This window comes from Somniosus microcephalus, chromosome 7 (genome assembly GCF_052327205.1).
Source record: "Somniosus microcephalus isolate GS21.2 chromosome 7, FLI_Smic_1.0, whole genome shotgun sequence".
NCBI classification, from domain to species: Eukaryota; Metazoa; Chordata; class Chondrichthyes; order Squaliformes; family Somniosidae; genus Somniosus; species Somniosus microcephalus.
The window spans coordinates 263,589,418-263,614,135 of NC_140993.1; the positions used below are offsets into that span (position 1 = coordinate 263,589,418).

At 47.5% G+C, this 24,718-nt stretch overlaps 1 protein-coding gene across 1 annotated transcript in view; it reads left to right on the plus strand.

Moving 5' to 3' along the window:
• gask1a (golgi associated kinase 1A) overlaps positions 1-24,718 on the plus strand; it is a 61,217-nt gene that overhangs the window by 11,343 nt on the left and 25,156 nt on the right. The window contains exons 2-3 of the mRNA XM_085993697.1: positions 5,964-7,460; positions 18,956-19,078. Coding sequence (XP_085849823.1) covers positions 5,964-7,460; positions 18,956-19,078 — 1,620 coding nt within the window. The remainder of the gene's footprint in view (positions 1-5,963; positions 7,461-18,955; positions 19,079-24,718) is intronic.

The window sequence follows — 24,718 nt, forward strand, 5'->3', positions numbered from 1 at the left end:
TCGGGGCAGTTAGAGAGTGGATTCCTATAAAGGAATCTGCCTGACTATCTTTTGATTTAAATTAATAGAAGGAAAAGCGGGCAGGATCGATTACAGGTGTGCGCGCCAACCAGCCCAATCTTTTGATACTTGCTGCTCTCCAGCGATCCTGGGCGCAGACCGAGGAAAGTTTAATAAACTACAACACTGAGCAAAAATGTACTTTTAAGAGGTGGGAGTCTGTAGTTATAGAACGTGGGATTCTCAAATCGGGTGCCAACGCATTGACTCTAATGGAACAGACGTGATGGGTCGAATGGCCTCCAATGCGCTGTAAACGTCTACTTTCATTGTGTAAGTGCTGCCAAATCATGGCCGTGATGTAGATGATAATGTGGCAGTGAATGTGCCATCTTGGAGAGGGGGAATAATTGGTATTATTCCATGGTATGGCCTCATTGTTGTTCCCACAAGTCCAAGGGGCGCGGATTTGGCGCACAACTGGTTTAGCCATCCATCGACAGCTCTGGCTGGACCACAGCAAGCGCTATCGATTCTCATTCTCCTCTGCCAAATCCACCCTCATCACCCCTTTCCTCAAAAAACCCACCCTTGACCCTTCTGTCCTTGCAAACTATCACACCATCTCCAACCTTCCTTTCCTCTCCAACGTTCTTGAACCTGTTGTCGCCTCCCAAATCTGTGCCCATCTTTCTTGCAACTCCACGTTTGAATTTCTCCAATCAGGTTTCCATCTCTAGACACAGCCTAGAAACAGCCCTAACCAAAGTCACAAATGATATCCTCTGAGACTGTGACTGTGGTGCATCTTCCCTCCTTGTCCTCGACCTCTCTGCATCCTTTGATACAGTCAACCACATCATCCTCCTCCTCCAATGGCATTCCTCTGTTGCCCGGCTCTGTGGAACTGCCCTCACTTTGTCCCACTCTTACCTATCCGATCGTAAGTAGAGCATCTCCAGCAATGGCTTCTCTTTCTACCCCGCACCGTTGCCTCCAGAGTTCCCCAAGGATTTATCCTTGGTCTCCTCATTTACATGCTGCCTTTCAGTGGTTTCGTCTGCAAACATGACGTCAGCTTCCACATGTACACTGACGACACGCTGCTCTACCTCTCCATCACTTCTCTTGACCTCTCCATTGCCCATATATTGTCAAACTGCTTGTCCGATATCCAGAATAACAACAGAAAATACTGGAAAAACTCAGCAGGTCAGGCAACATCCGTGGAGAGAAATTTGAGTTGACGTTTCGGGTCGAAACCCTTCTTCACAACTGGAAAGAAAATATAATAGATCGAAGGCAAGACTGCGATCGAACAAAAGAAGTAAAAGAGACAATAAAAGGTATTCGAAGCCAGATGAGATGGTAATAGGCCCGTGGAGACAAAAGGCAGCTGAGATTTTACTTTGGTTAACCATTGGGAAGACTGGAGACATCGTTTTGTCCCCGCTATGCACTCCGTACCCTTACCACTGATTTCATCCCCATTGCCTCAGGCTGAACCAGACTGTTTGGACTCTTGGCATCCTATTCAACCCTGAGCTGAGCTTCCGAGCCCATATCCAATCCATGATAACGACCGCCTACTTCCACCTCCATAACATCGCCCATCTCCGCCCCTGTCTCCGCCCATCTGCCGCTGAAACCCTCATCCATGCCTCTGTCAGCTCTAGGCTTGACTATTCCAACGCTCTCTTGGCCAATCTCCTATCTGCTACCCTCCATAAACTCCAGCTCATCCAAAACTCTGCTGCCTGTATCCTATCCTCCACCGGGCCCTGCTCACCCAGTTTCCTTGCCAACCTGCATTGGCTCCTGATCCCCCAACGCCTGCAGTTTAAAAGTCTCACTTGATGCTTAGCATTTTTCTCCATGGGACTATTTCAAATAACATTCTCGAGGTTGTTTCTGAAATTTTATTTCCTCAGGTGGCAATTTGTCCTGAAAACTATTTACGGGCCTCTGTTAATACCAGTCGCTTAGGTAATAAGAGCAGCAGTGGATGTCTTGCCATCATGAGGAGTTGCCTCAACTACTCAAAACTATTTTGTTAAAGACAACAGTGTCCAACTACTGATGTTGAAATTTTAGAACAAGATCTCATTCGTGAACAGTGGGAGTAAATCCAGAGAGTGGTTAGAATGTGGAACTTACTACCACAACAACAACAACAACTTGTATTTATATAGCACCTTTAACATAGTAAAATGTCCCAAGGTGCTTTACAGGAGTATTATCAAAACAATATTTGACACCGAGCCATATAAGGAGATATTAGGGCAAATGACCAAAAGCTTGGTCAAAGAGGTAGGTATTAAGAAGCGTCTTAAAGTAGAAAAGAGAGGCTTAGGGAGGGAATTCCAGAGCTTACGGCCTAGACAGCTGAAGGCATGGACACCAATGGTGGAGCAATTAAAATCGGGGATGTTCAAGAGGCCAGAATTGGTGGAGCGCAGAGATCTCGGGGGACTGCAGGGCTGGAAGAAATTACAGAGATAGGGAGGTCTGAAGCCATGGAGGGATTTGAAAGCATTGGCCTAGAAATTGGAGATTGCTAAAAACCTGCCGGTGCCACCGCGGGCCGGAGCTAACTGCCACCCGCCAAAATAGATGGCGCTGGCAGGACCGGTAAATTGATGCTGGTTGCTAATTAACATTAGCCCAGCACTAAACTTACCACGCAAGGCCATTTTTCACAGAAACCCCCACAATGCAGATAGAGGCCATTTTGGCCCATCGAGCCTGCATCGACACATATCCCACCCGATCCCCGTAACCCCTACACCAACACATATCCCACCCTATCCCCACATATTTAATCCCCCTAACACTAAGGGTCAATTTATCATAGCCAATCAACCTAACCCGCACATCTTTGGACTGTGGGAGGAAACCGGAGGAAACCCACGCAAACACGGGGAGAATGTGCAAACTCCACACAGACAGTCACCTGAGGCCGGATTCGAACCCGGGTCCCTGGCGCTGTGAGGCAACAGTGCTAACCACTATGCCACCATGCGTAAGTCCTGGAAGGACGCCCAAGGTAGCGTGGTCCGAGCGTCATTGCAGCAAGAACAGCATTCTTAAAAGCAAGGCTGTCATATCAGAAAGCAGTTCCGTCCCTTAAAGGGAAACTGCATTCTAGAATGAAAAAAATAAAAATCATTTAAAAATAGGCAGTTTTTAGCCCTTACAGCTCAACTGCCTTCTGAAAAAAAAACATTAAAAAGAATTCCCAAATGGCAGTCTTCAGCTCTTGAAGCTGACTTGCCCTCCGCACCTAAAAAAAAAGGGAAAAGTGCTTCAGCACAAACACAAATGGCCCAGCAAGCCAGGGAAGGGGCAGGGGGTCAACACTGCAAGAGGGGGCCTCTACCCACAGGGGCCAGGAGGCCCCTCCAGAAAGAATGATGTGGGACCAGATCACTGAGGCCATCACTGCCAGCAGTGTCGCCCCCATCACCTGGCTCCAGTGCCCAAAGAATCTTCGTGACCTCAGACCAGTGGTCAAGGTCAGTGAATGCATCTTCAAAAGCCGTCTCCTGCCAACTGCACCACTAGTCTCGCGCACTTCTCAATGCACGACTCCCCCCACCCCAATCACTCACCTACCAACAATCTGTACCAAACACGAGGAACACGTCCCATTCCTAGCTTCACCTCACCCTCACAGAGGAGACGGTGCAGGCCATTCTTGGCAGGGGCATGGCTGAGCCCTTGGCCAGCAGTGGGACTGAAAGGATGCAAGATGCTGGTATCCCCATACGTTATCCTCCTTCTCGCATGCACCTCTTGCATTCCCACCCTCCCCTCACCATAACTCCACTCTTGTGCCTTCCTCATTTCACACACCCAAGAAATGCAGCCTGCCTAGCCAGTGGTTGACCATGAAGAGGGAGAGGAGAGTGAAGAAGAAGAAGAAACACCGTTACTCGATTTCACACTCCCAGCCACCAGCTCCTCAAGGTCGACCAGCAAGGCCATTTGCAGAGTTCCCCACTGAAAGTCAGTAGCCTTCCACTAGCCATGCTGGGTTAGCACTGCGTGACATCAGTAGGATAGGCAAAGGCACACACAAGACAGTCACTAAGGGAATGCATACGGGTGATGAGTTGATTTCTTGATGTCATATTGGATGGATAGATGTATAAAGTTGGATTGGAAAGTTTGCTTTGTGGTGGCCTTTATTTCAACATTGTGGCCAAGAGGATGCAGTAACAGAGGGAAGGGAAGGTGTGGAGCAAATGTTGAAAGGGAAATTGGAGTTGTGGTCACTGGTACCGCAGGCGGATGATTCCATCCTGGATATCCAGGCCAGAAAGGGGCTGTCTGGGTTGCATCCTTCCTCCTGCTTCCTCCTCTTCTGCTTCTTCCACTTCTGCGTCTTTCTCTTCTGCGTCTTCCTCTTCCCTCTTGTGAGCGGATGCTCTAAATCTGAAATGAAAGCATAAAATTCTGTAAATGCTCAGCAGGTCAGGCAGCATCTTGACCTGAGATGTGAACTCTCTTCCTCTCACCACAGATGCTGCCGGACCTGCTGAGTATTTCCAGCATTTTCTGTCTTCTCAGAGGCCTTCCTTTACCATCCGAGGCCATGCAAGCATTCAGCAGCACTCCCTGCACACTTCAAAAAAAACTGTTGACATGCATTGCACCAAGCCACTACTTCAATAAAATATAAAATATCCAGTCCAGAAGCTTAAATGCAAACTTAGCTGAAAGATGTGCATGTCCCTTTAAGAAGTGCTGCCGTCGTCTCTGTCAGTCTGCTGCATGCTCGCTTTTAAGAGCGAGCTTAGGACCTAGCGCTAAACTCAGCGCTAAGGTCCAAGTTTGTCGACTGACATCATGCTCTCCATATTTGCATCTCCAGGGCCAGCTCTGCTATCGGCAGCGCTGAGGCCATCACCAAAATGGCAGCCGCCGAGTCCGGCGCCAAAGAAGGGTGTTAGAGTGGCGGCCGTCATTTTTTGCCAGGATTGCGGCAGTAACTCGTAGTGGTAAGGTAGGGAATTTCTGGGCCAAGGATTTTAAAATTGAGGCGTTGCTCAACTGGGAGTAGTTGAGGTGACCGGCATAGATGCATTTAAGGGGAGGCTAGATAAATACATGAGGGGGAAAGGAATAGAAACTTATGTTAATAGGGTGAGATGAATTAGGGTGGGAGGAGGCTCATGTGGAGCGTAAACACCGGCACAGACCAGTTGGGCCGAATGGCCTGTTTCTGTGCTGTACATTCTATGTAGTTGCCGCTTATTTTGCGTTATCAACTCCATTTTTATGTTTTGTTGTTTATTTCATAATACCACATGCGCGGTATTTTGAATGGCCCATGCAACCCCTTAAAGGGACGGCGTGGCGCCAAAAAGAATTAGAGGGGATTGCCTCCGACCGCCCCCAGCCTCTGATCTCCGACCCCCCCCCCCCCCCCCACCGGCCTTCCGAACCCTCTCCGGCTTTCCAACCCCTGGCCACCGCCCACCGACCCCCGATCCCCCCCCTCCAACCTCCAGCCCCCAACCTTGCCGGTGATCCCCGGCCTTCCGACCTCCCCATTCCCCCCCCCCCCCTCCTCTCTGCGGCCTGGTTCCGCAGGCCTAACCCCCGATAGCCAGCCAGGCTCTCCATCTGGCCAGCTGCGGGCGGGAAACAGAGAATGAAAATGTTAATCAGGCCCTGCCGTTAAATTCGGCAGGGCCTGACGGAAACCCGATCTCCTGGGTTTCCACACCCCTTTCCAGCCCCGCCCCACCCCTGCATCCGACCCGCCCTCAAGTTAAAATTCCGGCCAATGTTTCAGGTCGATGACCTTTCATCAGAACTGGTTTATATTAGTTAGTTTTACAAAACCAATGCATTTTTCATCAACCCTTGTGGTAAAGCGGATTGAGATTTTTATGAAGCTGTACCAAGGTGGTGCAAATTTTGTTGAATTACTGTTTTTTTCTCTCTCCTTTCAGGCACCCAGATTTTCATTGAAGAGAAGGTTAAGGAAGATGCCTGTGGCTGTTTGTTGTTTCTTCACTGCCCTGTCCATGGTGGTGATAAACACTTATCCGTCTCTTCATTTTGACGACAATATATCTGGCCTTGATTATCGAGTGCCCAGCCAGCTACATGGAAAACTTAATCAGCAAAAAAGACTGTGGAGAAACACTGGCTCCTTCCCCAAGCAAACACATACCATCTACAGACACGACAAATTGCTGCCAATGGAAAACAGTCATCTAAAGAGATGGCGTTCGAGTGAGAAGCCACACAGCTACATGGAAGCATTTCAAGAGCAGTACAGCTATGGAGAAACGCACAAAGCTTCCAGCGTGTCAGAGCATAGAAAGAAAAGGCCACAGAAAAGGCACAAAAGTAGAAAGAGTACGCTGCCCGAAGCTCTGAAAAGCCGGACACAGGAAGTCAACAAGGTTGCTGAGCCACCTCGGGTGGCTGGGTCGCTGAGGATTGTCCCGCTATGTTACCAGTCCTCGGTGGAAAAAGCCATTTTACAAGTTCCTAATTCTAACGGGAACACAGCAGCCATCCAAGCTGCTGGGAAGATGTCCGAAAGATCTTCTATTTTGAATTATACAGCAAATACGAAGGACGTGCAGTTTCTGCAGCCTCACTGCAAACAAGCCATTCAGAGCACCGCTGCTAAAAAACGAATATTAGCACAATTTAAAATTCCTTCAAATCAGAACGGAATGCTTATTCAGAATGTTAGGGGCAATGAATACAAGGGTCCTTGGAAAGTACCATTCTTTAACAGTGCAAGGATGAAGTACCTGGATTTTTCCTTGATAAACAATGGGAAAAGTGAGCGACAGACTACTTCACGAGTGAGCAGAAGGATAACAGAGCCTAAGATCTGTGACAGTGTTGAAACCAGTCTTCCAATCTCAGAGATGGAAGATAGCATTAGGCTCCATGAGGATCCCCCACCCTGGTTTGATTCGAGTGACATTGAGAAGATGAAACTTTTGGCTAATGGGTCAGTAATTGTCAAAGCACGGATACCAGCTCACGGGCAAGTAATCAAAGTAGGTCTAAGCTTTCGTTCTCCCATTGTGATCCATGACCTCATGGCGCATTGTCAGGAGGGATTGTGCGGCCTGATAAAGCGGCCCAGTGATCTCGATGAAGTCTTAGCTTTCCATTTGGACCGGGTGCTGGGTCTAAACCGGAGTCTGCCCGTGGTGGCCCGAAGGTTTAGCGATGCGTTGCTCCCGTACAAGTTCACAGACGGCGTGACCAGGCCAATTGTTTGGTGGGATGCAGACATTCAACATCTGGATGATCCCAACAACGACCAAAACTCATTCGAGTTGAGCTGGTTTCAATACCAGGCAGTGCTGCGACAACAGTGCGACATTAATGAGGCGCACAAGAATCACACCATGCCCTGCCTTCGTGTGAAACACTCCGAGTGGGGAAAGTTAGCTCTTTTTGATTTTCTTTTACAGGTAAGGCTTCTCTATTGAGGGTAGAGCTAATCTTCTGCAACCTTTAACAAACTTACACTGAGAAAGAATAGACACGACGGGTAATTTTACAGGTTTCTGTGGGAAGAGTTGCAGTGCTTGGAGGGCATTATTGGATATTGTTCAGAAGTTAGCTGGTGACCCTCATGTGGAGATATTTATGACAGCAAGTTGTATTTAAACAGCGCCTTTAACGTAGTAAAACGTCCCAAAGCGCTTCACAGGAGCGATTATAAAACAAGATTTGACACCGATCCACATAAGGAGATATTAGGGCAGATGACCAAAAAGCTTGGTCAAAGAGGTAGGTTTTAAGGAGCATCTTAAAGGAGGAAAGAGAGGTGGAGAGGTTTAGGGAGGGAATTCCAGAGCTTAGGGCCTTGGCAGCTGAAGGCACGGCCACCAATGGTGGAGCGATTAAAATCGGGGAAGCTCAAGAGGCCAGAACTGGAGGAGCGCAGAGATCTCGGAGGGTTGTAGGGCTGTTTATTTTTATCATATCACACTGCTGCCCTAGACTACTCCCTGTGGCCTTTGCGAATGCTTAATAAAGATGATAACAACAACTTGCATTCATGTAGCACCTTGATGGTCAAAAATCTCAATGGTAAGCACTGCCCGTGACTGTCGGATCATTCAGCAGGAGCTTGAATTTTTGATAAGCCCCAGTAACTAATATTCGGAAAATCGCCTCCATAAAGAACGAGCGAGCTTGCATTTATACATGGCTGCTTTGTAAGGCAAAGTTGGGCAGAGCGCAGCTCACCGCTGCGATCCTCAAGACCCTAGCCGGACTATATTTCAGAGCCCAAAGCCGGAGCCTGGCACTGATCGTGGGTCACGTGACTGCCCTTGACATCAAGGCAGCATTTGGCCAAGTGTGGCATCAAGGAGTCCCAATAAAACTGAAGTCAGTGGGAATCAGGGGGAAAACTTTCCACTGGCTGGAGTCATACCAAGCACAAAGGAAGATGGTTGTGTTTGTTGGAGGCCAATTATCTCAGCCCCAGGACATCGCTGCAGGAGTTCCTCAGGGCAGTGTCCTAGGCCCAACCATCTTCAGCTGCTTCATCAATGACTTTCCCTCCATCATAACGTCAGAAGTAAGGATGCTCACTGATGATTACACAGTGTTCAGTGCCATTCAAACTCATCAGATAATGAAACCATTCGTGCCCATGTGCAGCAAACCCATGACAACATCCAGGCTTGGGCTGATAAGTGGCAAATAATATTTGCACCACACAAGTGCCAGGCAATGACCATCTTCCCTTGACATTCAATGGCATTACCATCATTGAATCCTCCACCGTCAACATCCTGGGGGTCACCATTGACCAGAAACTTAATTGGACCAGCCACATAAATACTGTGGCTACAAGAGCAGGTCAGAGGCTAGTTATTCTGCAGTGAGTGTCTCACCTCCTGACTCCCCAAAGCCTTTTCACCACCTACAAGGCACAAGTCAGGAGTGTGATGGAACACTCTTCACTTGCCTGGTTGAGTGCAGCTCCAACAACACCCAAGAAGCTCAACACCATCCAGGACAAAGCAGCCCACTTGTTGCCACCCCATCCACCACCTTAAACATTCACTCCCTCCACCACCGGTGTACCGTGGCTGCAGTGTGTACCATCTACAAGACGCACTGCAGCAACTCGCCAAGGCTTCTTCGACAGCACCTTCCAAACCCGCGACCTCTTCCACCTAGGGCAGCAGGGGAACACCACCACCTCCAAGTTCCCCTCCTAGCCACACCATCCTGATTTGGAACATTTATCGGCCGTACCTTCATCGTCGCTGGGTCAAAATCCTGGAACTCCCTACCTGCCAGCACTGTGGGATTCCCTTCACCACACAGACTGCAGCGGTTTAAGAAGGCGGCTCACCACCAACTTCTCAAGGGCAATTAGGGATGGGCAATAAATACTGGCCTTGCCAGCACTGCCCACATCCCGTGAATCAATAAAAAAAAGAGACAGCGGTGAGAAACAGAGGAATCGGACCCTGTCTCTCCATCGCCGTATACTTGCGGCAGGTGGTGAAGGTGTGGCCGCCCCTAACAGGGCTGCAGGGAAGGAATTATATTCCAGGGCTGGAATGCAATTTAACCCTAACCCCTTTGGGGGATCCAGGTACCAGCATCAGCCTGGACTCAAGGTTGGCCCCCACTTTATCCCTAATAGCAGGCCGCAACAAACAAAATTCTAGACCCAGAGTTTGGAACTATGCTATTGAGGAAGGCATTATTAAAAGATAGCTACCCATTGGAGGCTGGCAGTACCGCCTAATTTCCCCTGGCTTACCACCGCTCCTCCATGCAATCTCGGGCTGGATAGAGGGATGAAGTCAAGCCCGACGTACCAGGATGCCAAATACATCAGAATAAACCATTGAAAAGTGCTAGTAACGTGAGGGTTTTTTTGTTGCAACTGCCAAATAACAGTACCGAGACACTGTTAAATGGTACCTCGCTTAGACAGAAACCAAAGGAGTTGCTGCACAGGACTGTGAAAGTGCAGCTGTTGTGTCAGTGCTATGATTCATTAAATCATAGGCTGGAAGTAATTCAGTCATGACTCTGCATAGCAGACCTTCAGGATTAAACATTGAAGCAAACATCTAAATGAAAACCCGATGTCCAAACAACTGATAAAACGCATATGCTTTCTGCCACAGAGAATTTGAACATTTTTGCTAGTCATTAAAAGTGCATGTTGTCCTGTTACCTAACATTAGCATAAATGCTTTCAGCTGTCAAATAGGACTGTTGTCAAATGACAGCGAATTGGAGATACTTTCCATCTCCACACACACACATATGGTAAGGGCTGTATATTATTTTTGCGAATCTTGTGTACGCATGCACTTCCAATCCCAAACACTCAACTACAGCCCATATTTTCCAATCGGAGGCTTCGATCTGGAAAAAATCTACGCCTTTACCTGAGGGCTCCAGAGGTCCGGCCATTTCCGCTCCTGGGCCTCTGCTTTACGAAATGCACAGAGGCCCAGGTATCCCAGGGGCGTAGGCAGTTCGCAAGCGTCCCTGGGATCACGTGGGCTATGGGGAACCAATGGAAGAAAGGAATCCCCCTTCATACTTTTGACAGCTTAGACCTGTCAAAAGTATGAATGGGGAGCACTGAAAAAACACATCAAAACATTAAATAATTTTTTTAAATCACGTTTTTAAAGTGCGTTAAAATTACATTAAATATTTTAAACAAAAATTTAATCTTTTGGAAAAAAAATTAAAGTTTTTTACGGGGCTAAAAATAAACGTAACTTTTTAAAAAGTATTTTTAAATTATAAATGAGTGAAAAAATTTTTTTTTTTACTTTTTTCAACTCTTATGCTGGTAAAAGCAGGCCTTACGCCTGCTTTTACCAGGCGTAAGAATTTTAAAGGTTTTCTGCGGGCGGAGGTTCTGCAGAAAGCGGAACTCTCCACTCATAGAGGCCCTTCTCCAGGGTAGGCGAGGTCCCTACAGGTGTGTACACAGCTCGTACACACCCGTAGGGATCGGAAAATACGGGCCTACCTGTTGTCACGATTCAGGTTACCTACAGGATGTGGGCATTGCTTGCAAGCCCAGCATTTATTGCCCATCCCTTAAGTGAACAGCCATGAACTCCCCATGGACCCGAGGAGCCATCTTCTTCTGAATCTACGTTGGAAAATTATCCTCACTACTACTCAGAAAGAGATAAGTAATTGCTTCTCCTCAGAACTTTCCTTATCCTCCCTTTGTGGTGCCCCTCCCTCCCCTACCTTTGACCCCCAAAACATTGACAGTAGCTGGCTGGCCTGGGGTGGGGGGGGAATGGGGTTGCCGGTTCCCTTCCCCCGAAGAACAAACTCGATGCCCAAGTGGTTTCTTTATCAAGGATGCCGCTTCAATCCCCCTACACGCCAACACTCTTTGTCCTCTGCACCTTCAGGGGATGGCGGGGGGAGTCCAGGCACCAACCTGAGTCCAGTCCCACAGATGGGTTCCACTTCCTCCAGGATCAAATTCGCAAACAAATTTCTAGGCCAAGCGCTTGGATCTATGCTACTGAGGAATTAAAGATAGCTACCCATTGGAGAATTTCAGTGAAAAGGAAGAAAGAAAGACTTACATTTATGTAGTATCTTTCACGAGCTCGGGACGTCCCAAAGTGCTTTACAACCAATGAAGTACTTTTGAAGTGTAGTCACTGTTGTAATGTAGGAAATGTGGCAGCCAATTTGGGCACAGCCATGGCCTCACAAATGTGAAAAGGACCCGATAATCAGTTTTGGTGATTGATATTGGTTGAGGGATAAGTATCGGCCAGGGCCAGGAAGCACACCCCTGCTCTTCTTCAAAAATAGTGCTGTGGGATCTTTTACATCCACCTGAGGGGGCAGACGGGACCTCGGTTTAGCGCCTCACCCAAAAGACAGCACCTACGACAGTGCAGCACTCCCTCAGTACTGCACTAGGAATGTCAGCCTAGATTTTGTGCTCTCATGTTTCTGGAGTGGGACTCTGAACCCACATCCTTTGGACTCAGAAGCAAGAGTGCTACCACTAAGCCACAGCTGACACCTATCGTACACCAGCCAGTACACAGTAAGTCCCATTCACTGATTACTACTTTTGGAGAATGATATGCTTCAGATATCTGAAATCTTTAAAAAAATTTTATCAGGTGTTTGACGTGTGCAGACGATCATCACCAAGGAGAAATTAATTTAAGTAGAGTTTCTGATTGGATAAGGGGTCCACACTCACTCCTTGTAGGGATCTCACTTACCGGAGCAGAGAATCTAGGCACAAGGTGGCAGAGTCAAGGTTTAGGACCCCCAAGTGTGCACATGGGTACTGGTATTGTTTCACTAGCTAAAACACTGCACATAGCACTGGCAAGCTTCCTGCTGCTTGCCCAACTCGGACCACCCTACAACAACAACAACTTGTATTTATATCGCGGCTTTAATGAGGTAAAAAGCCCCAAGGCGCTTCACAGAGGCGTTATCAAACAAAATTTGACACCAAGCCACATAAGGAGCTATTAGGACAGGTGAGCAAAAGTTTGGTCAAAGAGGTAGGTTTTAAGGAGCGTCTTAAAGCAGGAGAGAGAGATAGAGAGGCGGAGAGGTTTAGGGAGGGAATTCCAGAGCTTGGGATCTTGGCAGCTGAAGGCACGGCCGCCAATGGTGGAGCGATTTAAAATTGGGGATGCGCAAAAAGCCAGAACTGGAGGAGTGCAGAGCTCTCGGAGGGTTGGAGGAGGGTTGGAGGAGGCCATTGGAGGGATTTGAAAACAAGCATGAGAATTTAAAAATCGAGCACAGGGGTGAACGGGACTTGGTTCGAGTTAGGATACGGGCTGCAGAGATTTGGATGAGCTCCAGTTTATGTGGGGTGTAAGGTGGGAGCCGGCCAGGAGAGCGTTGGAATAGTCGAGTCTGGAGGTAGCAAAAGCATGGATGAGTGTTTCAGCAGCAGACGGGATGAGGCAGGCGCGGAGATGCACAATATTACGGAGGTATTGTCTTTTGCGTATTACCTTCAGGGGTTATATAGACCCTTTATAGAATTATAAAGAATCGCAGCCCCTGATGACCTCTCTCCCCCGGCAAGTCAATCAGCCAGTCTGGACAATGCCCTGGGGTACTACAGACAGGTCAGCTCAGGTTGTCAATTCAGTTTGATGATGCTTCCACTCGTGAGGAAGTCCAAAACTAGGGGCTTATAAAAAAAAGTCACTAATAAATCCAATAGGGAATTCAGAAGAAACTTCTTTACCCAGAGAGTGGAACTTGCTACCACATGGAGTGGTTGAGGCGAATAGTATAGATGCATTTAAGGGGAAGCTAGATAAACACATGAGGGAGAAAGGAATAGAAGGATATGTTGATGGGATTAGGTGAAGTAGGGTAGGAGGAGGCTCGAGTGGAGCATCAACACCAGCATGGAGCAGTTGGGCCGAATGGCCTGTTTCCGTGCTGTAAATTCTATGTCATTCCAATCTCCCATTGTCAGACATGTCATGGAGTAAACGCAATCCCAAAGAGACCATACTCAACATTCTCCTGTATCCGCCCCACCCCAACACGGAGGAGGACAGTACCACTTTATCAAATCCTTGATCATTTTTCCAAGGCTAATTTCATAAATGGAATCACAGGTTTCTGAAAGGCTGCCAGTTACAGCTGGAAAAGCCATTTTCGGAAGTGAGTTGTCCAAACAGTCCAAAAGATAAAGTTATAAAATCTGAGCCGATGTGAACTCCAGCATATCTGTGGAATTTTGGCAAGCAGTGCTACATTCCTTCAGCGATGCTCACAGTGCTGTACCTGCCTCCCGGACCCCAGCCTCACACCTTCTAATGAATGGGGTGCTCCCGTTTGCCGAGGGTTAGCTGCCCTTCAACTTATTTGCATGGGTTAGAAATGCTGACACTGCCTTACACCAGCACACTAAATAAAACCCAACAAGAGTGCTTCGGTCTTCTAAAGATAACTAAACGGAAACATTAGACATTCTTCACCAACCTCAGCCATTTCGCACGGTAAGCTGGCCGGAACTTTTTTGCTTACGTATAGTTTACATAGTATTTACAGCATAGGAACAGGCCATTTGGCCCAACTGGCCCATGCCAGTGTTTATGCTCCACACGAGCCTCCTCCCACCCCTCTTCAACTCACCCCATCAGCCTATCCTTCTATTCTTTCTCCCTCATGTGTTTATCTAGCTTCTGCTTAAATCCATCTCTGCTATTCACCTCAACTCCTCCTTGTGGTAGCGAGTTCCACATTCTCACCACTCTCTGGGTAAAGAAGTATCTCCTGAATTTCCTATTGGATTTATTAGTGACTATCTTATATTCATGGCATCTAGTTTTGGACTTCCCCACAAGTAGAAACATCTTCTCTATGTCTACCCTATCAAACCCCTTCATAATTTTAAAGACCTCTATTCACACCCACTGCCGCGCACCCCCCCCCCCCCCCACCCACCCCCAGGGATGGTGGATGTGAAAGGAGGTGATTAAAGGTTAGTTTTCACATTTAAAAAGCACTTGATCGATATCTGTTGAGAAAGGGGGATTCAGGGTTATCACTGCTATCATTACGAAGCCTTGAAATGCCAAGAGATGATCATAGAGAAGAGTCCCCTCAGTCAACTAGTCCTGGGACTCAGTGAAGTAACTACCAACACTACTAATAATAACCAGCCGCAGGACAGTGACATCCTAGCACAGGGAATTCGACCCAACACAATTATCACTAAACAAAAGGAAAAATATTTGACCTATTGGACAGAAACGACAAAAACCCAAAACAAACTCGATTGCTATTTGGCCCTAAACAGACAATACACCATGGCTGAATACCTGACCATGGTAAAGGATAGCAAACTGAGAAAAGCCTTGACAATGTACAGACTTAGTGAACATAGCCTGGCCATCGAAAAAGGCAGACACAGGCAGACCTGGCTGCCAAGAGAGGACAGGATATGCTCTCACTGCAGTCAGGGAGTGGTGGAGACAGAGATGCACTTCCTCACAACTTGCGGAAACTATCAGGACATAAGGGAGAATTTCTACCCAAAATTCACAAAAATATGCCCTGAATTCAAAAATCTGAATGACCACCAGAAACTCCCATATCTATTTGGGGAACAGAGAAAATGTGTAACTATAGCGGCAAACTATGTTACAGCTTGCCACAAGCAGAGGGACAACCAGTGACACATTAAATCTAAGAAAAGATTATATGCATATTATATGTGTGTATATCTATGTATACATGGGTATACTTGCCTATACACTGTATGTCTAGATCGGGGTTTATGTGGTCAATCATACATGTATTTCTGTGCTTTGGCAACATAAGATGTATCTTGTCATGCCAATAAAGCAATTTGAATTGAATTGAATTGAATATTAACAACACAAACTGATTTTTTTCCAGGGGAGATATGGAAAGGGCCATTTTGTTTTCTAAAGTAGGGATCTTCAGGTGGGGTGGTGGAGCTGTGATAAAATGCCAAAAGTGATCTATCTTGCCACAGACTTTCATATGCTCTTATTCTAGGATGTCTCTCATCTGGCCCAGACACTTTGTACACACTAAATTCCTTGGGTTTCTTCACAACACATACTTTACTGATGCCAATTCAGAGATTGCCGAGCCAGTTTGAGTGGGTCTGGAATCTGACCACAATCTTTATTTGTAAAGACTGAGGTGAACAATTTATTTAACACATCTGGCATCTGCTGATCTCTAATCTTCAGTCACCAATCCCCGGTCCTATATTCCATCTACTTCTAATATAGCTCAAAACAAATTGATCTTCCTGGCAATTATCTGCAATCTGCCTTTCAATTGTCTCCACCTCTTACAGTATTCCCCTCATTTAACCATGCCTGACTCTCAGCCATCACTAGGTTTTGTACTTTATAATCCTTCAGGTTAGTTCTGATCTTAGTTAGCCATTGTAGTCGAGATCTTGCTCGATTTTTCTTCTCATAAAGATTGCGGTTGAGGTTTAGGGACTATCAGCTGCCTAGGCCAAGCTCTGGAATTCCCTCCCTAAACCTCTCCCCCTCGCTACCTCTCTCTCCACCTTTGAGATGCTCCTTAAAACCTACCTCTTTGACCAAGCTTTTGGTCGCCTGTCCTAATATCTCTTTATGTGGCTCGGTGTCAAATTTCTGTTTGATAATCGCTCCCGTGAAGCGCCTTGAGATCTTTTACTACATTAAAGGCCCTATGTAAATGCAATTTATTGTTGTTTGTCAGTCACTTTCCCTTTCAATGGTCTTGTTGCCCATAAGTGGACCTCACTGTCCAGGGGCTGCACTCTCTTGCAGAGATCGCGCATCTGTAGGACCCTCACAGATCCTGCGCTCACACTTCGCTCCTGGTCGTTCTGTAAGAGGGATACCCCGCCCCATCACACCACACACACACATTCATTTCAGACTCTGAACTAGGATTTTTGACAGTGGCTTTAACCAGTATGGCATATGCAGACCAACAAGAACTTGCATTTAAGTAAATGAAGTCCAGCTTCACAATTCAGCAACTTCGCGATCACCACGACTAGCCTCAATTTTCATTTCGGAGCATTTAGTCCAGTAAGATATTGGGTCTGCTAGTTGATGGCCAGCACCTGTTGTGCTGATGCACACCGAGCCCAGAGTCCCTTACAGTCAGGTTCTCTCCACACCTGAGGCAGCTTGCGTGCTCCAGTGCCGACGGCCAGTGCACTGTGAGCCAGCACAGGTTATGCGCAGGGCTCATTAAAGCCCCTTGTTTATTATTCAGATGAGGCCAGGCACCGTGTCAAGCAGCTGAAGTGCCTGAGACGTGCTCCAGCCTCTCTCGCAGCCCATTACAAATGGACACTGCAAGGGAGGGCCACAAGACTTTAACCTTTTTTATCACCTGAGTGACCCTGTCGTTTCAGTGAACCATCCAGGTTTACCAGCCGCCTGAATGTCGGGTAGGGTTACCAACTCTGGTTTAACGGACTCCTGCAGGTTTCATTACAGGGCCTCTCACCTCCAACCACCCCGCCCCATCAAACAGCCTTTTTTCTCCATCTCCAATATTTTTATAATGAATAAATTAATATGTTCAAAGAAATTTTTTAAAAACACTCCATTTTTTTATGCCCCTCTAGCTTTTCTCCTGGTTTTTTAAAAATTCATTCATGGGATGTGGGTATTGCTGGCAAGGCCAGCATTTATTGCCCATCCCTAATTGCCCTCGATAAGGTGGTGGTGAGCCTTCTTCTTGAACCGCTGCAATCCGTGTGGTGAAGGTACTCCCACAGTGCTGTTAGGGAGGGAGTTCCAGGATTTTGACCCAGCGACAATGAAGGATCAGCGCTATATTTCCAAGCCAGGATGGTGTGTGACTTGGAGGGGAACTTGGAGGTGGTAGTGTTCCCTTGCGCCTGCTGCCCTTGTCCTTCTAGGTGGAAGAGGTCGCAAGTTTGGGAGGCGCTCACTGCCATGTCTTGGAGATTAATTATCAATCCCCTGGAGATTCCAGGGCATTCCTGGAGGATTGGCAACCCCAATGTCAGGTCTAAAGGCCTCTCCTGTTCAGGTGCTGTCCTCCTTCGCCCCCAAAAAAGGCCATTTGTGCCTCAGCACCAGCGGCCATTACTTGTGCAGAACATCCCACCCCGTGAACTCAGAACAACCTGCAGCAAATAAAATTTGCATATTAAAATGCTCTGGTCTCCTATTACGGGGCGAAGTCTGATCATTTTAGGAGCAGATATAGAGAGCGCCTGAGCAGTGACCTTGGGGGTCGAGTGTGAGATGGATTTCAACGCTGGTGAGTGTACGGTCATCCATTTTGTACCAAAGAAAGAATAGATGTGAGTATTTTTTTAAATGGTGAAAAAAGCTAGGAACAGTGGAGGTCCAAAGAGATTGAGGGGTCCACGTGCACAGGTCACTAAAATGTAGTAGTTAGGTCCAAAAAAAATAATGAAAAAGGCTAATGAAATGTTAGCTTTTATTAATAGAGAGCTAGAATATAAAGGGGAGGAAGTTTTGCTACAGCTATACAATGCCCTGGTTAGACCACAACTGGAGTACTGTGTACAGTTCTGGGCACCACATCTTAGACAGGATATATTGTACTTGGAAGGAGTGCAGCGCAGATTCATTAGAATCTTTTTTCTCCAGGCTTATATTCCCTGGAACATAGAAGATTAAGGGGTGATTTGATTGGGCTTTTCAGGATTTTGAAAGGGATTGATTGGGTAGATAGAGAGAAACTTTTTCTGCTGGTGGGGGTGTCTAGGACAAGAGGACATAACCTTAAAATCAGAGCCAGGCCATTCAGGAGAGAAGATAGGAAACACTTTGTGGGGTGGTAGAAATATGGAACTCTCTCCCAGAAAAAGCAGTAGATGCTAGCTCAATTAATAATTCTTAAAGCGGCAATCGATAGATTTTTGCTAGACAAGGGTATTAAGGGATATGGAGCCAAGGCGAGTAAATGGAGTTAAGATATAGATCAGCCATGATCTCATTGAATGGTGGAACAGGCTCGAGGGGCTGAATGGCCTCTTCCTCTTCCTTTGAGAGCAGGATTGTGTTATCATAGTATGTTTTCCCTCACTGGCAGCAATATCAACAGAGAATGGCACTGGTTCAATGTCCTACAAACATTAATTGGCACATGAAAAAGCCCTAGCTTTAACTCCTACTCATGTGCTTCAGTCTTTTGCACACAAGAGAACTGAGGTCACCCTGGGTTAACGTTCACTGTCAATTCTAGAGTAGCTGGTGCTATTATGAAATTTGCACTAAATTCTCAACCTACATTCAGGTTTCTGAGAGCTTGAGCTGCAGGCCTGACCCTCACTGGCACATGTCCTGGTACTTTTGAAAGGTGTGGAGATGCTCCAGACATGTGGCAAATGCTTATGTATCTGTTACCTTCACAAACGAGCTTTTCTTTCCCCCAGGTCCACGATCGCCTGGATCGACATTGCTGTGGTTTTAACCCAGGCTTCTCAGAGCCCTGTGTAGAAGATCTGCTGCACGAAAAATGCAGGAATCTTAAGGAGCAGCTTCTTGTGCATATCCTGGTATGTGAGGAACAGGAAACCTTAGTAAAAAGAAAGGCTTGCATTTCTATAGCGCCTTTCACGACCGCAGGACGTCCCGAAGTGCGTTACAGCCAATGAAGTACTTTTTGAAGTGTAGTCACTGTTGTAATGTAGGAAACGCAGTAGCCAATTTGCGCACTATGATAATGGCCAGATAATCTATTTTAGTGATGTTGATTGAGGGATAAATATTGGCCCCAGGACACCGGGGAGAATTCCCCTGCTGTTCTCTGAATAGTGGCGTGGGATCTTTTACACCCTCCCGAGAGGGCAGACGGGACCTCGGTTTAACGTCTCATCCAAAAGACGGCACCTCCCCAACAATGCAACACTCCCTCAGCACTGCACTGGGGGTGTTAGTCTGGATTCTTGTGCTCAAGTCTCTTGGAATGGGACTATGAACCCACAACCTTCTGACTCTGGGGCGAGAGTGCTAGCAACTGAGCCACAGCTGTATTTTGCTGCCTGCAAATTTTCCAGTGCCTGGGGGGGGGCGGTCTCAGGTGTGTGTTCTGACTATGTGCCAAACATCTACATCAGTGCTTCTTGTGATGTTAACCTTCTGGGACTGCAGACACAGGATAGCCGCAGGCCACAGATTTCAATCCGTGTCTGAGGTTCAAAATCAAACTCAAAACTGTTTCATCGCCGGCACACGGGAGCTACTGTATCTTTATCATAGAATGATGTAGCACAGAAGGAGGCCTTTCGGCCCATCCTGCCCATCTACTGTTCCCCCCCTCCCCCCTCTCTTGCTGGGCACAGTTCCACTCGCAATGTCAGCTTTCTGGTGCCTCACCCAAGAGGCCCCTCTTCATCCGTTAACCCAGGACAGCAATTGCAAATAGTTGTTAGTGAAGGATATCACAGCCGAACCTGGCTATCTTCATCCGACCACCCACACAGTGCACAATCCGACGTGGCTGCAGATCTTTCAGGGACATTGCATGACCTTTGCACTAAGAAGTTCCAAGCCATGACCATCTCAACACGGCCCCAGCACCCAATAGCAGCTTCCCACCCTAGTTGCCCCATGTAGGGAACATGTTGGCACGGCCTTAGATTGAAGAGTTGTACATGCACACCTGATAGGGGAAGCACGGCTGTAGGGCTTAGAACACATGTGCACTGTAAATAGCAGAACAAAATGCTGACCTTTTTATTTAACCATTGGTTATGGCCCGGAAGATCTGGGTGCAGGGTCATGCAATGTCCAATGAGAACAGTCAAGTTTGGTGGTGAAGTCCTTCAGTAGAAAATATCCTGCTCATACTTGGACGGTGTTTCATGGATCGGGCTGTGGAGCGGGCTGAAAGATGGGAGGGCAGCATGAGTGCAGGGAATGGGCACCATGTTCTTGGGCCTGTAATATGTGGTTGTTCCCATGTTGGTCAGTGGCAGGAGCTGTCCATCATTGGAAGTAGCTATTTCCAACAAAGCCCACTCCTAACTTCCCTTCCTGTGTATCACTCCCTCCAGGTCACAGGCCTTCTCTTCCTCAACCTTTTCCTGTGGAGTTTTAGCCCCATGGACCTCCTCCTCAGCTTACAGCAAGCTCAGTCCATATCCAGCAGTGAAATTGTGCAGCATATAGCAGACTGGAGAGTTTGGCTGGTCTGTAGAGTAGCACCCCACCTGAGCTGTCCAAACAATAGAATCATACATTAAGGGGTAAAAATTGGGTAGCGCCCCCTTTGGGGGCTAATTTTAGCGCCCCGAAAAAGTTAGCGCCCCCCCGCGGCCGATTTTCCCAGGTAGCGCCCTGAGAGGGAGGAGGGGCACTACTGGAAGCACCCCGCGTCCCTCTTGGGGCGTTGTGAGCCAAGATCGCGGCACTACATACCGCAGTACTGCAGGCCTACATCCCCTTATTAAAGGGGAGGGGCCTGGCGCAGCGCGTCCCGGCACCCAGCTGGGCCACCAGGGATCGGGAGTGCCGGCAAACGAGCCCGGCACTCCTCTTGAGTGCTGGGCTCACGGCGAGCAGCCGGCACCCCGCGGGGGGGGTTCACGGGGGCCGGGGACAGCAACGGTGGCAGGTGCTGGCAGGCGGCCAGCAACAAAAATGGCCGCCCGCCACCTCCCCTTTAACTAGCGCCGCCCCGGCCGCAGGTAGACCCCCTTGACCCCGGCAGACATAGCGTCCGGCGGTAAGCCATCCAATGTTACAGCCGGGGCGCGAGCGGGGCACTGCGCACGGTGATGACATCATCGCCGACGGCGCAGCGCCGCCGCTAACCTCCCACTGAATTTCACGGGAGGCGTTAGGGGCGCCGCACCCAGGCGCTAGTTGATTTGCGCCCCGTTAGCACCCTCTTAGAGCATTAACGGGAGGTGCAAATCAACCAAATTTAGCCCCTTAAAGGCGCTATATCAATACAAGTAATTGTTGTTGTTGTATTCCTTAAGCATCCCTACAGTGTGCTGCACAGAAACTCGGGTGTCGACATGCGGCCCATAGAAACATAGAAACATAGAAGATAGGAGCAGGAGTAGGCCATTCGGCCCCTCGAGCCTGTTCTGCCATTTAACGAGATCATGGCTGATCATCCAAATTCAGTACCCTGTCCCTGCTTTCTCCCCATATCCCTTGATCCTTTTAGCCTTAAGAAATATATCTACCTCCTTCGTGAATATATTTAATAAGTTGGCCTCAACTGCCTTGTGTGGTAGAGAATTCCACAGGTTCACCACTCTCTGGGTGAAGAAATTCCTCCTCATCTCTGTCCTAAATGGCTTACCCCTTATCCTTAGTCTGTGACCCCTGGTTCTGGACTCCCCCGCCATCGAGAACATCCTTTCTGCATCTAGTCTGTCTAGTCCTGTTAGAATGTTATAAGTTTCAATGAGATCCCCTCTCATTCTTCTAAACTCTAGCGAATATAAGCCTAATCGACCCAATCTCTCCTCATACGTCATTCCTGCCATCCCAGGTATCAGCCTGGTGAATCTTCGCTGAACTCCTTCCATGGCAAGAACATCCTTCCTCAGATAAGGCAACCAAAACTGCACACAATACTCACAGTTTCTAATCTGGCATGTGGGGGGTTCCTAACTGGCCAGGGCTTCAAAGGGTAGAATAGTTGCCAACCGTTCGCGTGAAGTGCATGCACATCAGTGATTTCGGAGTGGTGTTTGTGTGCCAACCGCTCCCCCTCATAGTCCACTTTTCTCATGACCTGCAGTCTGCTGGGCTAATTCCCCCAACCCCATCCACTCCCGCCTCACCCCCACAGGACGCCCCAAATGTTATTGGTGTGTGTGTGCATGTGTGTGCACCAACTTTCGAGCATGTGTGGAATTCAGAGCATATGTGCGCCAAGGTTGTGGGTCCCACGCTGGCTTACCTCGGACGTTCCACATAAACATCACAAAACCCAACAGGGTTATCTTTGTCAGCCTTACTCGACAAACGTAAACAGTAAAAATACCTTTCTATATTTTATGACTATTGATATATGCTAAAGTTTCACTGAAGAATAATGCGGCATCTGCATTTCAGTAATGGCATCACTTAAAGGTACTTACCCCAAATTCTGTTACAGTCCTTTTATTCAATTTTCACATTATTTTTTTTTAATATAGCCCAGCATTTTACCATTTGTATTGACAAAGGCTGACTTTTCAATCCCTCAGACACAATCTTGCTCCACAAGGGCCAGAGAGAAGTGTACCTTTATGAGGAAGACTCCGTGCTGCCGTTAAATCAATTGTCAGTCCTCAACTTTTAGGTGAATTTGTTACTCAATGTCCTTGAACAAAAGTATCGCCCATTCTCGGGAAGGAAATCATTGCACAAACATGCACTCTCTCCCCATAACACTGTATGACTGTGTCCTGTAAATACCGACCTGGAATGTCTTCATGTCCTTTCTTTAACTCGAGGGAGTCGCAGAGGAATTTTTCCAGAGAGTTCGGTCTCCTCTACATTGGGGGGAGACCAAATGCAGATTGGGTGACCGCTTTGCGGAACACCTCCGTTCAGTCTGTAAGGGGGACCCCGAGCTTCCGGTGGCCTGTCACTTTAATTCACCGCTCCAGTCCCACTCAGACCTCACCGTCCTCGGCCTCTTGCATTGTTCCACTGAAGCTCAGTGTAAGCTCGAGGAACAGCTCCTCATCTTTCGATTAGGCACTTTACAGCCCTCTGGACTCAACATAGAGTTCAACAATTTCAGATCATAACCTCGGCCCCTATCATATATATATATTTTATCCACACTTTTTGTTTGTGCCTTCTGTTCTTCTCTCCCACAGGCCAGCTGTCCTTCATTCTGCCAGCGCAATTCACACTTCATCTAGAGCCATCCTTTGTTTCTTAACCTGTCCCATTACCATCTCTTTTTGCCTTGAATATCTCTTAATGTCTCTTAACCTCTCCTGCCTTCTATCCTATCACAGACCTTCCCTTTTGTTCTTTCAGCGCCTACACTTGCTTAAAAATCTATTCCATTTCCTGCTTTTTTCCAGATCTGACGAAAGGTCATCGACCTGAAACGTTAACTCTGTTTCTCGCTTCACAGATGCTGCCTGACCTGCTGAGTATCTCCAGCATTCTCTGTTTTTATTTCAGATTTCCAGCATCTGCAGTATTTTCTTTTTGTTTCCAGAGAATTTGTTTCCCTTATGGGCCCTGTTGTTTTTTTGCCACTCCAAGGAGATTATGGGCCTGTATTCTCTGGAGTTTAAAAGAATGAGAGGTGATAAAATTCTTAGAGGGTTTGACAGGGTAGATTCTGAGAGACTGTTTCCCCCTGGCTAGAGAGTCTAAAACTAGGGGTCATAGTCTCAGGAGAAGGGGTCGGCCATTTAGGATTGAGATGAGGAAACATTTCATTGAAATGATCTACTCCAGAGGACTGTGGAGGCTCAGTCGTTGAGTATATTCAAGACAGAGATCGATAGATTATTGGATACTAAGGGAATGGGGATAGAGTGGGAAAGTGGAGTTGAGTTCGAAGATCAGCCATGACCTTATTGAATGGCGGAGCAGGCTCGAGGAACCGTAAGGCCTATTCTTATGTCCTATTATATGGCTGTGGGGGGTTAGGGAGGAAGTGTTTAGTCCTGACGTTCCAGCCATCATGGTGTGTGGGGCAGGCTTGATGAACCAGATGGTCTTTTCCTGCCTGTCAATTTCATAATGTCGGTAACTGACATTGACTCACTGCTGTGCACCCTTTTTGCTGGTTTACACATCCTAGCAGCTCACTAGAACATAGAATTACATAGGATATACAGCACAGAAACAGGCCATTCCGCCCAACTAATCCATGCCGGAGTTTATGCTCCACTCGAGCCTCTTCCTGTCTTTCCTCATCTAACTCTATCAGCATAACCCTCTATTCCCTTCTCCCTCATGTGCTTATCTAGCCACCTCTTAAATGCATCTATACTATTCACCTCAACTACTCCCTGTGGTAGCGAGTTCCACATTCTCACCACTCTCTGGGTAAGGAAGTTTCTACTGAATTCCCGATTGGATTTCTTGGTGACTATCTTATATTGATGGCCTCTTCCCCACAAGTGGAAACATTAACTCTGTGTCTACTCTATCAAAATAATTTGAAAGACCTCTATTAGGTCACCCCTCAGCCTAGACCCAGCCTGTTCATCCTT